Source organism: Protomyctophum parallelum, assembly GCF_964188405.1.
Source record: "Protomyctophum parallelum genome assembly, chromosome: 5".
Taxonomy (NCBI): Eukaryota; Metazoa; Chordata; class Actinopteri; order Myctophiformes; family Myctophidae; genus Protomyctophum; species Protomyctophum parallelum.
Window position 1 is genome coordinate 760096 of NC_139702.1, and position 16326 is coordinate 776421.

General features: G+C 45.9%; 1 protein-coding gene across 1 annotated transcript in view; it reads left to right on the forward strand.

Moving 5' to 3' along the window:
* The window catches only part of LOC310859182 (glycine receptor subunit alphaZ1-like), a gene marked incomplete at both ends in the record, with an annotated part of 113571 nt that extends 98033 nt beyond the window's left edge, over positions 1-15538 (forward strand). The window contains 2 exons of the mRNA XM_083765583.1: positions 875-1024; positions 15167-15538. Coding sequence (XP_083621709.1) covers positions 875-1024; positions 15167-15538 — 522 coding nt within the window. The remainder of the gene's footprint in view (positions 1-874; positions 1025-15166) is intronic.
* Positions 15539-16326: the final 788 nt, after the last annotated feature.

A 16326-nucleotide genomic window follows, 5' to 3' on the forward strand; every position in this document is an offset into this window, starting at 1 on the left:
CTACCACAGAATAACACACATTCAGATGGCAGAATGTAACAGTCTACCACAGAATAACACACATTCAGATGGCAGAATGTAACAGTCTACCACAGAATAACACACATTCAGAGGGCAGAATGTAACAGTCTACCACAGAATAACACACATTCAGATGGCAGAATGTAACAGTCTACCACAGAATAACACACATTCAGATGGCAGAATGTAACAGTCTACCACAGAATAACACACATTCAAATCAGAGTTTCTCTAGAACAGCCAGCATTTTTGTCAGCGTTCTTTTTTTCTATGACGATGTACACACAAATAACTCAAAAGAATGAAGTGTCTCTACTTTCATTGGGGAAAAACTGTGTTAATTTCTGCAATGTTAATTTATTTCGTTATTGGCAGTTGAATACAAATGAATAATAGCTTTTTTTCACCAAAAACCATGTGTTTCAAGGCATTTGTAGTCCGTCTTAGCCAGTCCTCTTACAGTATCTGCCATCGACACCATGAGTAAAGCTCAGTCCCTATCATGGTTCCAGCCCGCCTAATCTGCCTGTCCAGTCTGACTCTGTCCCTCTGTCTGCCATGACCTCCGTCTGCCATGACCTCTGTCTGCCATGACCTCTGTCTGCCATGACCTCTGTCTGCCATGACCTCTGTCTGCCATGACCTCTGTCTGCCATGACCTTCGCAGCAGTCCACGGCATAGAAAAGGACACTGGAAATCACTAGCTGATTGAACATCTGCAGGAGCTTCCTGCAAAGTATGTTTGCAGGAGCTTCCTGCAGACAGATGTTGACAGAGGCCAGTGTCAGGACTCCTTAATACGCATCCTCAACATGTCTGTGTGTGTGTGTGTGTGTGTGTGTGTGTGTGTAGGTGTCCTACGTCAAGGCGATAGACATCTGGATGGCGGTGTGTCTTCTGTTTGTGTTCTCGGCGCTGTTGGAGTACGCTGCTGTTAACTTTGTCTCTCGGCAACACAAAGAGCTACTGCGCATCCGCCGACCACGAAGGAGCAGGAACAAGGTATACAATCTACCGTGCACGTACGCAATGTGTACAATCTACTGTACCGTGCACGTACGCAATGTGTACAATCTACCGTGCACGTACGCAATGTGTACAATCTACCGTGCACGTACGCAATGTGTACAATCTACCGTGCACGTACGCAATGTGTACAATCTACCGTGCACGTACGCAATGTGTACAATCTACCGTGCACGCACGCAATGTGTACAATCTACCGTGCACGTATGCAATGTGTACAATCTACCGTGCACGCACGCAATGTGTACAATCTACCATGCACGTACGCAATGTGTACAATCTACCGTGCACGCACGCAATGTGTACAATCTACCGTGCACGCACGCAATGTGTACAATCTACCGTGCACGTATGCAATGTGTACAATCTACCGTGCACGTATGCAATGTGTACAATCTACCGTGCACGTATGCAATGTGTACAATCTACCGTGCACGTATGCAATGTGTACAATCTACCGTGCACGTACGCAATGTGTACAATCTACCGTGCACGCACGCAATGTGTACAATCTACCACACACGCACGCAATGTGTACAATCTACCACACACGCACGCAATGTGTACAATCTACCGTGCACGCACGCAATGTGTACAATCTACCACACACGCACGCAATGTGTACAATCTACCGTGCACGCACGCAATGTGTACAATCTACCACACACGCACGCAATGTGTACAATCTACCATGCACGTACGCAATGTGTACAATCTACCGTGCACGCACGCAATGTGTACAATCTACCGTGCACGTATGCAATGTGTACAATCTACCGTGCACGTATGCAATGTGTACAATCTACCGTGCACGCACGCAATGTGTACAATCTACCGTGCACGCACGCAATGTGTACAATCTACCACACACGCACGCAATGTGTACAATCTACCGTGCACGCACGCAATGTGTACAATCTACCACACACGCACGCAATGTGTACAATCTACCACACACGCACGCAATGTGTACAATCTACCGTGCACGTATGCAATGTGTACAATCTACCACACACGTATGCAATGTGTACAATCTACCATGCACGTACGCAATGTGTACAATCTACCATGCACGTACGCAATGTGTACAATCTACCATGCACGCACGCAATGTGTACAATCTACCGTGCACGCACGCAATGTGTACAATCTACCATGCACGTACGCAATGTGTACAATCTACCATGCACGCACGCAATGTGTACAATCTACCGTGCACGTATGCAATGTGTACAATCTACCATGCACGTATGCAATGTGTACAATCTACCACACACGTATGCAATGTGTACAATCTACCACACACGTATGCAATGTGTACAATCTACCACACACGTATGCAATGTGTACAATCTACCACACACGTATGCAATGTGTACAATCTACCATGCACGTACGCAATGTGTACAATCTACCACACACGTATGCAATGTGTACAATCTACCACACACGTATGCAATGTGTACAATCTACCACACACGTATGCAATGTGTACAATCTACCGTGCACGTATGCAATGTGTACAATCTACCATGCACGTACGCAATGTGTACAATCTACCGTGCACATACGCAATGTGTACAATCTACCGTGCACATACGCAATGTGTACAATCTACCGTGCACGTATGCAATGTGTACAATCTACCGTGCACGTACGCAATGTGTACAATCTACCACACACGTATGCAATGTGTACAATCTACCATGCACGTACGCAATGTGTACAATCTACCATGCACGTATGCAATGTGTACAATCTACCACACACACGTACGCAATGTGTACAATCTACCACACACACGTATGCAATGTGTACAATCTACCACACACACGTACGCAATGTGTACAATCTACCATGCCCGTATGCAATGTGTACAATCTACCACACACGCACGCAAACATGCACACAAGTTATGCCACCTACCGTGCAGACCACGCCCAAATTCCATTTCTGTTTCCTAAAACAATATCACATAAACTAAATTTAATCACTTAAAAACAGGTTAAAGTTGCCAAATTTAAATAAAGGTGCCCTTTTTGAGAACCACTGTTATTACTATGTTATTCCCTCAGTCAACCCACCTCAGTCGCCCACAATAAAACATTCATAATATTCATACTGCTGGTTCTATAAAACATATTCATACTGCTGGTGATATTCTGGAGAAGATGGAGCTGCCATAGCCTGAGCTAACGTGTTAGGTTTCTGGTCTAGAGGGGCGGGTCGCGGCTGAGATTTGCGCACGCCCTGATTGGATCTCATCGATCTGTCCGTCACCCCCGGCCCCTCCTCTCGCCCCTAGTGCAGCGCTACGTCACATCATTTGGAGCGACGCCCACCCGGAAGGGTTGACTCCCAATTTTAGACCAGAGCGGCCAATTCGTTCCTCCAGGCTTTACATTTTTGCACCAACAAAAATGAAAGCCTGGTACCGAGGCTAGAGCTGCCATGAGGCCAATAAAACATATTCATACTGCTGGTTCTATAAAACATATTCATAATAAAACATATTCATAAAACATATTCATAAAACATATTCATACTGCTGGTTCTATAAAACATATTCATACTGCTGGTTCTATAAAACATATTCATACTGCTGGTTCTATTCTGGAGAAGATAAAACATATTCATAATAAAACATATTCATAAAACATATTCATAAAACATATTCATACTGCTGGTTCTATAAAACATATTCATACTGCTGGTTCTATAAAACATATTCATACTGCTGGTTCTATAAAACATATTCATACTGCTGGTTCTATTCTGGAGAAGATAAAACATATTCATACTGCTGGTTCTATAAAACATATTCATACTGCTGGTTCTATAAAACATATTCATACTGCTGGTTCTATAAAACATATTCATACTGCTGGTTCTATAAAACATATTCATACTGCTGGTTCTATTCTGGAGAAGATAAAACATATTCATAATAAAACATATTCATAAAACATATTCATACTGCTGGTTCTATTCTGGAGAAGATAAAACATATTCATAATAAAACATATTCATAAAACATATTCATACTGCTGGTTCTATTCTGGAGAAGATAAAACATATTCATACTGCTGGTTCTATAAAACATATTCATACTGCTGGTTCTATTCTGGAGAAGATAAAACATATTCATAATAAAACATATTCATAAAACATATTCATACTGCTGGTTCTATTCTGGAGAAGATAAAACATATTCATAATAAAACATATTCATAAAACATATTCATACTGCTGGTTCTATTCTGGAGAAGATAAAACATATTCATAATAAAACATATTCATACTGCTGGTTCTGCAGGCGGATGCCAACTCATTCATTCCCTTCAGTCCTTGAAGCCAGACAACTTATTCCACAATCTTCGAAAGTTATACATATAACCATATGCCTCCTTAACCCATTCTGACCTGAGATCAGATTCATACGAGGTTTTCCACTGGACACACACTGGTCTGATGAACCCATTCTGACCTGAGATCAGATTAAAAAAATGTCAGTTGTTCTTCGATTTTTCAAAAAATAGCAGACCTACAAGCTCGTATCGCGCCACTCGGTGGCGCGATATGATCTGCTATTTTTAAATAGCTAAAGCATAACATGATGCTAACACCAAAATGGGTTCCCGTACAGAATGGGTTAAAGGCACAAAGCTGTCAATCAAATTTGTCATTTCCGTTCATGAAAATAGTTTTTGAAATAACATATTTAAAATATCTAAACAGCCAGCTAATATAGCTATAATGTATAAAGCTTCGACTATAGTCTGGTTTAGGGAATGCACTGCAGAAGGAGGAGAAGTGGCCTGTTCAAAGGCAGATGCATGAGCCATATTTGTGCCACTCCCAACTTTGGTGAGATACCTAAAGATACGTGAGATACGTAAAGATATACGTAAAGATACCTAAAGATACGTGAGATACGTAAAGCCAGCTTGGCCACTGAACTGTACATCATTGTTGCAGCCACATACTTGCCATAAAATAATGCACTGCAGGATATCTACCCGAGTTAAATCACAATTTAGCCATTTAGCAGTTGTTCTAATCCAGAGTGATTTACATGTGAGCAAAGTAAGTACCTCTTGTCAACAAACAACAAGGTAAAATTGTTTATTAGGTAATATTTACCTGGTTTTTTGACCCGTTTGTTGTTTAACAAACCAAATCTCTCTCACACACACACACACACACACACACACACACACACACACACACAGCCATTTAGTATACCCTGACAATATAGTGTGACAGCTGTGTCGAAGCATTGCTCCAATGAACAGCAACGGCAAACATGGCATTTCGTACCGTGTTGACTCATCCACAGTATGGTGTATATATGCGCAATGCTCTGGTTTTGTATGTTGTATAAGAGCCACGACATGTCTCATGTACCCCTCTGTGTGGCACACTGTGCATGTCCATCACTCCATGTGAGCTGTTCATTTCATTCAGCTACTTCCTCCATCATTGTGGGCACGTGCATTACATCACAAAAGCCACTAGATGGCACTGTATTTACATCAGTTTAGAGCAGATTAGACAATAAAGGCAAATTCTAGACATTTGCACAGTATCACGATATCCATAAACACATAAGAGTAAAGCCAATGCCACAATGTATGTAGGTAAAGTTGTAATTAACTAATAGTGTGTTTATAATGTGTTATGGCACTATAGTATCGAATGATTTATAATACTGAAATGATTTAAAATACACAATGCTATAGCAGCACATTATAATAGGGAGCCATGCATGTTATAGTTTGGCTGGAAGATAATCTTAAGGTGTGTGAGATATGTTGATCAGCTAGAGTAATGTTTGTCTTATCAAATGTATCTAGTTTGGGAAATGCTATTGAGTGCTCTACCTGTAAATCAATGATTAATGATCAACTATGGGCTCTTAGAGTAGGCTAAAATAAATGTCATAAAACACTGCACACATGTTTATTATTATTAATATTGTTATTATAACCAGGTGGTATGACTGGCTGCACATAATGTAATTACTTACTATGAAGACTATAATTTAGAAAGTGTTAACACAATTAAGCGGCATCAACATAAAAGCCCAGTTTATACTTTGACAGAACATAAATCATGGCAAAAGTCGAGCCGGGCTACGCATTATTAACGGAACAATCAGGGTCCCATGCGTTTCATTTGTATTGTTTCACAGCTATTTATTTACTTTATATCGACTTAAGTATTTTGAGTTTCTGTGTGTGTGTCTCAGTGTTGCCTTTCTGTGTGTTTATTTTTTGTATGTGTTGTGTCCTTGTTGCTGTGCTTTGGATTCGTTTGCATGCTGCCCCACCTGGTGGTAGAATGGTGAAGGTGCAGTTGATCCAGTGGAGCTAGCAGAGTCTCTGCGCGGCATTGACACGTCAGAGCCACTGTACGGATCTCTCAATGACATCTACTCACAGAGGGTAATGACACCACCTCACTCTGTCACCTCACTGTCCCTATGTCAGCTCATCTACTCACAGAGGGTAATGACACCACCTCACTCTGTCACCTCACTGTCCCTATGTCAGCACCTCACAGAGGGTAATGACACCACCTCACTCTGTCCCTATGTCACAGAGGGTAATGACACCACCTCACTCTGTCCCTATGTCACAGAGGGTAATGACACCACCATGCCACCTCACTCTGTCCCTATGTCACAGAGGGTAATGACACCATGCCACCTCACTCTGTCACCTCACTGTCCCTATGTCAGCTCATCTACTCACAGAGGGTAATGACACCATCACCATGCCACCTCACTGCCACCTCACTGTCCCTATGTCAGCTCATCTACTCACAGAGGGTAATGACACCATGCCACCTCACTCTGTCACCTCACTGTCCCTATGTCAGCACCTCATCTACTCACAGAGGGTAATGACACCACCTCACTCTGTCACCGTCCCTTAGCTCATCTACTCACAGAGGGTAATGACACCATGCCACCTCACTCTGTCACCGTCCCTATGTCAGCACCTCACAGAGGGTAAAGACACCACCTCACTCTGTCACCGTCCCTATGTCAGCACCTCACAGAGGGTAATGACACCACCTCACTCTGTCACCGTCCCCATGTCAGCACCTCACAGAGGGTAATGACACCACCTCACTCTGTCACCGTCCCTATGTCAGCACCTCACAGAGGGTAATGACACCACCTCACTCTGTCACCGTCCCTATGTCAGCACCTCACAGAGGGTAATGACACCACCTCACTCTGTCACCGTCCCTATGTCAGCACCTCACAGAGGGTAAAGACACCACCTCACTCTGTCACCGTCCCTATGTCAGCACCTCACAGAGGGTAATGACACCACCTCACTCTGTCACCGTCCCTATGTCAGCACCTCACAGAGGGTAATGACACCACCTCACTCTGTCACCGTCCCTATGTCAGCACCTCACAGAGGGTAAAGACACCACCTCACTCTGTCACCGTCCCTATGTCAGCACCTCACAGAGGGTAATGACACCACCTCACTCTGTCACCGTCCCCATGTCAGCACCTCACAGAGGGTAATGACACCACCTCACTCTGTCACCGTCCCTATGTCAGCACCTCACAGAGGGTAATGACACCACCTCACTCTGTCACCGTCCCTATGTCAGCACCTCACAGAGGGTAAAGACACCACCTCACTCTGTCACCGTCCCTATGTCAGCACCTCACAGAGGGTAAAGACACCACCTCACTCTGTCACCGTCCCCATGTCAGCACCTCACAGAGGGTAAAGACACCACCTCACTCTGTCACCGTCCCTATGTCAGCACCTCACAGAGGGTAATGACACCACCTCACTCTGTCACCGTCCCTATGTCAGCACCTCACAGAGGGTAATGACACCACCTCACTCTGTCACCGTCCCTATGTCAGCACCTCACAGAGGGTAATGACACCACCTCACTCTGTCACCGTCCCTATGTCAGCACCTCACAGAGGGTAAAGACACCACCTCACTCTGTCACCGTCCCCATGTCAGCACCTCACAGAGGGTAAAGACACCACCTCACTCTGTCACCGTCCCTATGTCAGCACCTCACAGAGGGTAAAGACACCACCTCACTCTGTCACCGTCCCCATGTCAGCACCTCACAGAGGGTAAAGACACCACCTCACTCTGTCACCGTCCCTATGTCAGCACCTCACAGAGGGTAAAGACACCACCTCACTCTGTCACCGTCCCCATGTCAGCACCTCACAGAGGGTAAAGACACCACCTCACTCTGTCACCGTCCCTATGTCAGCACCTCACAGAGGGTAAAGACACCACCTCACTCTGTCACCGTCCCTATGTCAGCACCTCACAGAGGGTAAAGACACCACCTCACTCTGTCACCGTCCCTATGTCAGCACCTCACAGAGGGTAATGACACCACCTCACTCTGTCACCGTCCCCATGTCAGCACCTCACAGAGGGTAAAGACACCACCTCACTCTGTCACCGTCCCTATGTCATCTACTCACAGAGGGTAAAGACACCACCTCACTCTGTCACCGTCCCTATGTCAGCACCTCACAGAGGGTAAAGACACCACCTCACTCTGTCACCGTCCCTATGTCAGCACCTCACAGAGGGTAAAGACACCACCTCACTCTGTCACCGTCCCTATGTCAGCACCTCACAGAGGGTAATGACACCACCTCACTCTGTCACCGTCCCTATGTCAGCACCTCACAGAGGGTAATGACACCACCTCACTCTGTCACCGTCCCTATGTCAGCACCTCACAGAGGGTAAAGACACCACCTCACTCTGTCACCGTCCCTATGTCAGCACCTCACAGAGGGTAATGACACCACCTCACTCTGTCACCGTCCCTATGTCAGCACCTCACAGAGGGTAAAGACACCACCTCACTCTGTCACCGTCCCTATGTCAGCACCTCACAGAGGGTAAAGACACCACCTCACTCTGTCACCGTCCCTATGTCAGCACCTCACAGAGGGTAAAGACACCACCTCACTCTGTCACCGTCCACATGTCAGCACCTCACAGAGGGTAAAGACACCACCTCACGCTGTCACCGTCCCTATGTCAGCACCTCACAGAGGGTAAAGACACCACCTCACTCTGTCACCGTCCCTATGTCAGCACCTCACAGAGGGTAAAGACACCACCTCACTCTGTCACCGTCCCTATGTCATCTACTCACAGAGGGTAAAGACACCACCTCACTCTGTCACCGTCCCTATGTCAGCACCTCACAGAGGGTAAAGACACCACCTCACTCTGTCACCGTCCCTATGTCAGCACCTCACAGAGGGTAATGACACCACCTCACTCTGTCACCGTCCCCATGTCAGCACCTCACAGAGGGTAATGACACCACCTCACTCTGTCACCGTCCCTATGTCAGCACCTCACAGAGGGTAAAGACACCACCTCACTCTGTCACCGTCCCCATGTCAGCACCTCACAGAGGGTAAAGACACCACCTCACTCTGTCACCGTCCCTATGTCAGCACCTCACAGAGGGTAATGACACCACCTCACTCTGTCACCGTCCCTATGTCAGCACCTCACAGAGGGTAAAGACACCACCTCACTCTGTCACCGTCCCTATGTCAGCACCTCAGAGAGGGTAATGACACCACCTCACTCTGTCACCGTCCCTATGTCAGCACCTCACAGAGGGTAATGACACCACCTCACTCTGTCACCGTCCCTATGTCAGCACCTCACAGAGGGTAAAGACACCACCTCACTCTGTCACCGTCCCTATGTCAGCACCTCACAGAGGGTAAAGACACCACCTCACTCTGTCACCGTCCCTATGTCAGCACCTCACAGAGGGTAATGACACCACCTCACTCTGTCACCGTCCCCATGTCAGCACCTCACAGAGGGTAATGACACCACCTCACTCTGTCACCGTCCCTATGTCAGCACCTCACAGAGGGTAATGACACCACCTCACTCTGTCACCGTCCCTATGTCAGCACCTCACAGAGGGTAAAGACACCACCTCACTCTGTCACCGTCCCTATGTCAGCACCTCACAGAGGGTAAAGACACCACCTCACTCTGTCACCGTCCCCATGTCAGCACCTCACAGAGGGTAAAGACACCACCTCACTCTGTCACCGTCCCTATGTCAGCACCTCACAGAGGGTAATGACACCACCTCACTCTGTCACCGTCCTTATGTCAGCACCTCACAGAGGGTAAAGACACCACCTCACTCTGTCACCGTCCCCATGTCAGCACCTCACAGAGGGTAATGACACCACCTCACTCTGTCACCGTCCCTATGTCAGCACCTCACAGAGGGTAATGACACCACCTCACTCTGTCACCGTCCCTATGTCAGCACCTCACAGAGGGTAAAGACACCACCTCACTCTGTCACCGTCCCCATGTCAGCACCTCACAGAGGGTAAAGACACCACCTCACTCTGTCACCGTCCCTATGTCAGCACCTCACAGAGGGTAAAGACACCACCTCACTCTGTCACCGTCCTCATGTCAGCACCTCACAGAGGGTAATGACACCACCTCACTCTGTCACCGTCCCTATGTCAGCACCTCACAGAGGGTAATGACACCACCTCACTCTGTCACCGTCCCTATGTCAGCACCTCACAGAGGGTAAAGACACCACCTCACTCTGTCACCGTCCCTATGTCAGCACCTCACAGAGGGTAAAGACACCACCTCACTCTGTCACCGTCCCCATGTCAGCACCTCACAGAGGGTAAAGACACCACCTCACTCTGTCACCGTCCCTATGTCAGCACCTCACAGAGGGTAATGACACCACCTCACTCTGTCACCGTCCCTATGTCAGCACCTCACAGAGGGTAATGACACCACCTCACTCTGTCACCGTCCCTATGTCAGCACCTCACAGAGGGTAAAGACACCACCTCACTCTGTCACCGTCCCTATGTCAGCACCTCACAGAGGGTAAAGACACCACCTCACTCTGTCACCGTCCCCATGTCAGCACCTCACAGAGGGTAAAGACACCACCTCACTCTGTCACCGTCCCTATGTCAGCACCTCACAGAGGGTAATGACACCACCTCACTCTGTCACCGTCCCTATGTCAGCACCTCACAGAGGGTAAAGACACCACCTCACTCTGTCACCGTCCCCATGTCAGCACCTCACAGAGGGTAATGACACCACCTCACTCTGTCACCGTCCCTATGTCAGCACCTCACAGAGGGTAAAGACACCACCTCACTCTGTCACCGTCCCTATGTCAGCACCTCACAGAGGGTAAAGACACCACCTCACTCTGTCACCGTCCCCATGTCAGCACCGGTGGTGGACAAAGTATTAACTTAGCTCTCGAGCAGTGGTGTAAAGTCACTAAAGTACATGTACTCAAGTAGGCCTACTGCACTTTAGTACAATTTACTTTAGTACTTTAGGACAAATTTACTTTTACTACTACTCCACTACTCCTTACTTAGCCTACTTAGTAGATTTAGATTATTATTACTATTAAACCACTTCGGCCCTATATACATTTCTATTTGGAAATAGACAATCAAGTATCAGTTTTGGACATAAGAGACAATATTTGCTCGAATAACTACTCTGGTATGAACATATTTGAAACTTTGAATATGTCCCCCGGCTCCCCCCAAAATGTGAAATGAATAAAAGAAAATAAGTAGTGAAAATAGCAGATGTAGGCTATACAATTGCGTCGGACCACAATGTGATGTTGGCTTTCAGATATGCTATATATTTTCACTATGTGAAATATACAGTAGGGCTCAAGTGGTTACTGTACTTTCCCAAATAGTAGCCCGGGTGTCCCCACTCCCCACCGGTTATTAGGTACAGTGGGCGGGTATTTGCAGGAGAGCTACTATTTGGAAATATACAGTATGGTAATTCTTAATATAATTTACGTTTGTAAGAAAATGTACTAACTATACGGTTCTCAACTACTTAGTTTCTGTCCACCACTGAATAACACACTATGCTACAGTGCCTCACCATATCACTGTCTATGTGCAGACAATGCTTCACCATATCACTGTCTATGTGCAGCTTAATGCTTCCGTTTGAAACATTTAAACCGTTGACCGGATTCCATGGGGCTCTATACTAGCTCAACAATAAGCTCACAATGGTAAATGGTTTGATTGATTGATTGATTGATTCAAGTCTTTATTAACTGATTGGAGAATTGCAGTACATTTCAAGCATAACTGGTAAATGACATTTATATAGTGCTTTTCTCCAAAGCGTGTTACAAGGCAGCAGATAGAATTTGGCACGTTAAGCTTAAAGGTATATTCAGTGATTTCACTTAATTCAAATATCACTTATTTATTTGTTTTGTTGTGATAATTCTCTCTACTATAGAGTGTGCTGACCATATAAGGAGTTCCTCCCTGTCCCCAGTTAACCCCTGGGGGTCAAAAAACCTTAGGTTTCGTTTTTGGCTCTCTATCCTGATTGGATGAAAGGCTTAGGTCCCAGCCAAAAACGAAACCAAAAGGTTTTTTGAGTGAAATCACTGAATATACCTTTAACGCTTGCAATGTGAGGCTGTTTAGTTTAGTGTGTTAACTGGAAGGGGCTTGTATTATGAGGCCCTTGGGGATACTGTGTAAACTGGAAGGGGCCTGTATATGAGGCCCTTGGGGATATAGTGTGTAAACTGGAAGGGGCCTGTATATGAGGCCCTTGGGGATACTGTGTAAACTGGAAGGGGCCTGTATATGAGGCCCTTGGGGATATAGTGTGAACTGGAAGGGGCTTGTATATGAGGCCCTTGGGGATACTGTGTAAACTGGAAGGGGCCTGTATTTGAGGCCCTTGGGGATATAGTGTGAACTGGAAGGGGCTTGTATATGAGGCCCTTGGGGATACTGTGTGAACTGGAAGGGGCCTGTATATGAGGCCCTTGGGGATACTGTCAACTAACTATAAGGTTTAAGTGGTCAATGTGTCATTTTTGTTGTCATTGTTGATGTTGTTGTTGTTTTCCCGAGTTCAAATAACACTTTTAAAAACAATTACAAAAAAGTTAAGTGATATTTATAAAATATTTATGACAAAGACAACATCACACCCAGTGTGAAGTAGGCGGTGCACTTTGGTTAGTTTAACTAGAGGAACAAAAGTCCCGGATATACATAGACACTTTTTTTTTTTTCTTAAATTCTTATCCCACGATTTTGTAACCCTTTTCACCCAGTGCCAATTATCTAATGTAATCCTGGGCTCTACACTTCCTCTGCCAACCTGGGGGGGCAGCGGACTGACCTCATGCCTCCTTCTATGCATGAGGAGTCCAAGCTGCTTCTTTTCACCTGACAGATGGGAATTTCCCCGGCCGGACGTAGCGCGTGGAAGGGACACGTTATTCCGACCAGTTCCTTTCCCCTCCATCAGGCGCCCCGGCTGGCCAGGGGGAGGTAGTTTAGAGACCAGGATTACTGCATGTTTTTGTGAGGGTATCTACCCTAGGGGACACGGGGAGAACATGCAAACTCCACACAGAAAGGCCCTTTCGCCAACCCCCGCCTCGGGACACTTTTATTACATTATTTTAAAAAATAATTCCTGTTACAGGTTTGGGTCACCTCTTAAAGATTCTTTAACTTTCCTCTTCTACCCCGGATTCGTGTACTTGTGCACAAGTGTTGCATTTCTTTATTATCATTGAGCTAATATACCCTGCTTGCTCAGGGGATAAATTTGGTCTGTTGTCAGCTGTGTGTGACATGCAAAAAATGATGAAATAGCATCCATTGAATTTTCCTGTATGCATTATGACTAACACAAACTACATATCGTACAATGCCATTCATTATCTGGCATTGATAGATAGGCTGTTACATACTTGTGTGTTCAAGTATACAGTTTGTTACTGGCCATAGTAGGCCTACTGACTGCAGCTTTCAGTGTAGGTTCTGCTGTGTGTGTATGTGGGAGGAGTCCTACCTGCTGTTTCTGGCTGCCTCCAATCAAGACTGGACCAATCATCAGCAGAGGGCTGTCCATCACATCACTATAGAGCGTCGCAGTCCCTCCCCCTTTCAGAACAACGAGTGGCCCAGGAAATTATTTTCCATTAATTTTCTCCATAGGCTTTTCATAAAGTATTTATTTAAAGACGGTTACGCCGCGGACAAAGCCAACTCGGATCGTGACAAATCATGACAATGAACACAATGTTTTGGGCCAAACAAATAATTAGAAAGTAGAAAAAACGGCAGGTTACAACACTTTTTTTTACAACACAATGTTTTGGGCCGATCAAATAATTTATAAGAAGAAAAACAACAAAAAAAGTGTTGTAAACTGCCGTTTTTTTCTACTTTCTAATTATTTGTTTGGCCCAAAACATTGTGTTTATTGTCATGATTTGTCACGATCCGAGTTGTCTTTGTCCGCGGCGTAAACGTCTTTAAATAAATACATTCTGAAACGTCTATGAGGAAAATGAACGGCGATTTCTTTTCCGGGTCTCTCGAGGGGGCGGGACTGCGACGCTCTATTTAAAGTGTTCTCACCTCCCCGGCAGTGTGTCACAATGTGTCAGTACTGTGTGCAGGTTGTCCAGAGCTTTGGTTGTCAGATGTCAATACTATGGGCCTCTGAAAGTTTGGTGCGCCCTTAGTAGGCTACATTTTCATTCTGCTTCATTGTTAACCACATGCATCTTTTGTATGTCAAGTCACTGACTTGACATACAAACTGTCACTGACTCAGTGACAGTTTGTAAAAGCCGTGATTCTTAAAGTTAATGCAGTATGCTTATTGTAAAAGCCACCTTTTGAATAGGTGACTCAGCGTAGCCAGCTTGAAGTAGCATTCATTTTGTAACCTTTTATTTTCTGGTTGCTAGGTAGGTCAGTGTTTACCGTTACTGCAGTCCGACATGCAACAGTCTGACAACATGCGTGGCTGGTTAAGACTCACCGGTGGCTCCCGACATGCGTTGCCGGTTAAAACTAAAACTAACTATTATATCTGAGAGGCTGAATCTCATCAAATGGTGGTCCGTGGCTCAAAAGCCTAATAAAAAAGGGTTGAAAACCACTGATGTCCGCCACTGCTAGTGATATCTCCTCCTTCTAACCTCTGCCCCCCCCCCCCCCCCCCCAAACAGGAAGAGGAAGTGTGCGAGAGTCGTCTGAGCTTCACTGCCTCCGCGTCCACCAACAACAAGGACTCCTTCTCTGTCTGCAAGTCCAGCACCAACAACACCATCGCCGTGGCAACCACACCAGGAAGCAGCGCCACGCAGAACCCTCCCTTAGGGGGTGGGGTAGGGGCGGTGGGAGGGGGCAGTGGCCCCGGGGCCCCGGCCACCACCCCAGGCGGAAAAACGCACGAGGAAATGAGGAAGCTGTTCATCGACCGAGCCAAGAAGATTGACACGGTGTCCCGGGCCGGTTTCCCCCTGGCCTTCCTCTTCTTCAACATATTCTACTGGGTTCTCTACAAGATACTCAGGCATGAGGATGTGCACAAACAATAGACAAACAATAGGCTATCTGCACAGAGAGAGGGAGAGAGAGAGAGAGAGAGAGAGAGAGAGAGAGAGAGAGAGAGATGCTGATCCTACGTAGGTTTTATCAGCTTGAACCACAGCATTCGTATTCTGTGGGGAACATTAGCCAAAGATAGCTGATCTACAACCTCAAATACGCGTTTTGTTGCGACACGTTTGCAAGCTTGTAGATCGGCAATTTGTGGCGAAGATATTTGGTGTAGACAGAAAAATTACAGAGCAAAGTGATGTCCTGTTTACCACGTCTACAGGATTTAAGTGGTTATGCAAACACACATTATGCACATACAGACACGAAAAACAGGCGACATGCGAGAATGTCCACGTGACACGGCTTCCAAAGTGTCTGGTGTCGCTGTACAGTTCACGCTAACACAACCTTCCATCTTGAAAATGGGATGTTTGCGTTGTTGTTTTTTGGTTTGTTTTTTGGCACGCTATACGTGGCTGCTCGGCATCAGGGAACGGTCACGTGTTTACAAGGCCTTTCTGTGACGAGTCTGTCTCGTCAAGTTCTCCAAACTGTGTCTTGTTATGAAAATAACAGAAAACATGCCTGAGATATGACACGAGAAATGACAGAAATGACCACGGCAATTAAGATACCAAGACGGGATTCCTAAAAAATGGATGTCCACCAGAAACTTTTAGTCCAAGTTCTGTGTGCCGTTGATAAAAAACTAAGGCGATACATGGTTTATGCAGGGTGTTCCTGCGCCTGTTTCTCCTCACTCTGTGTCTTGCATTCTCATTGG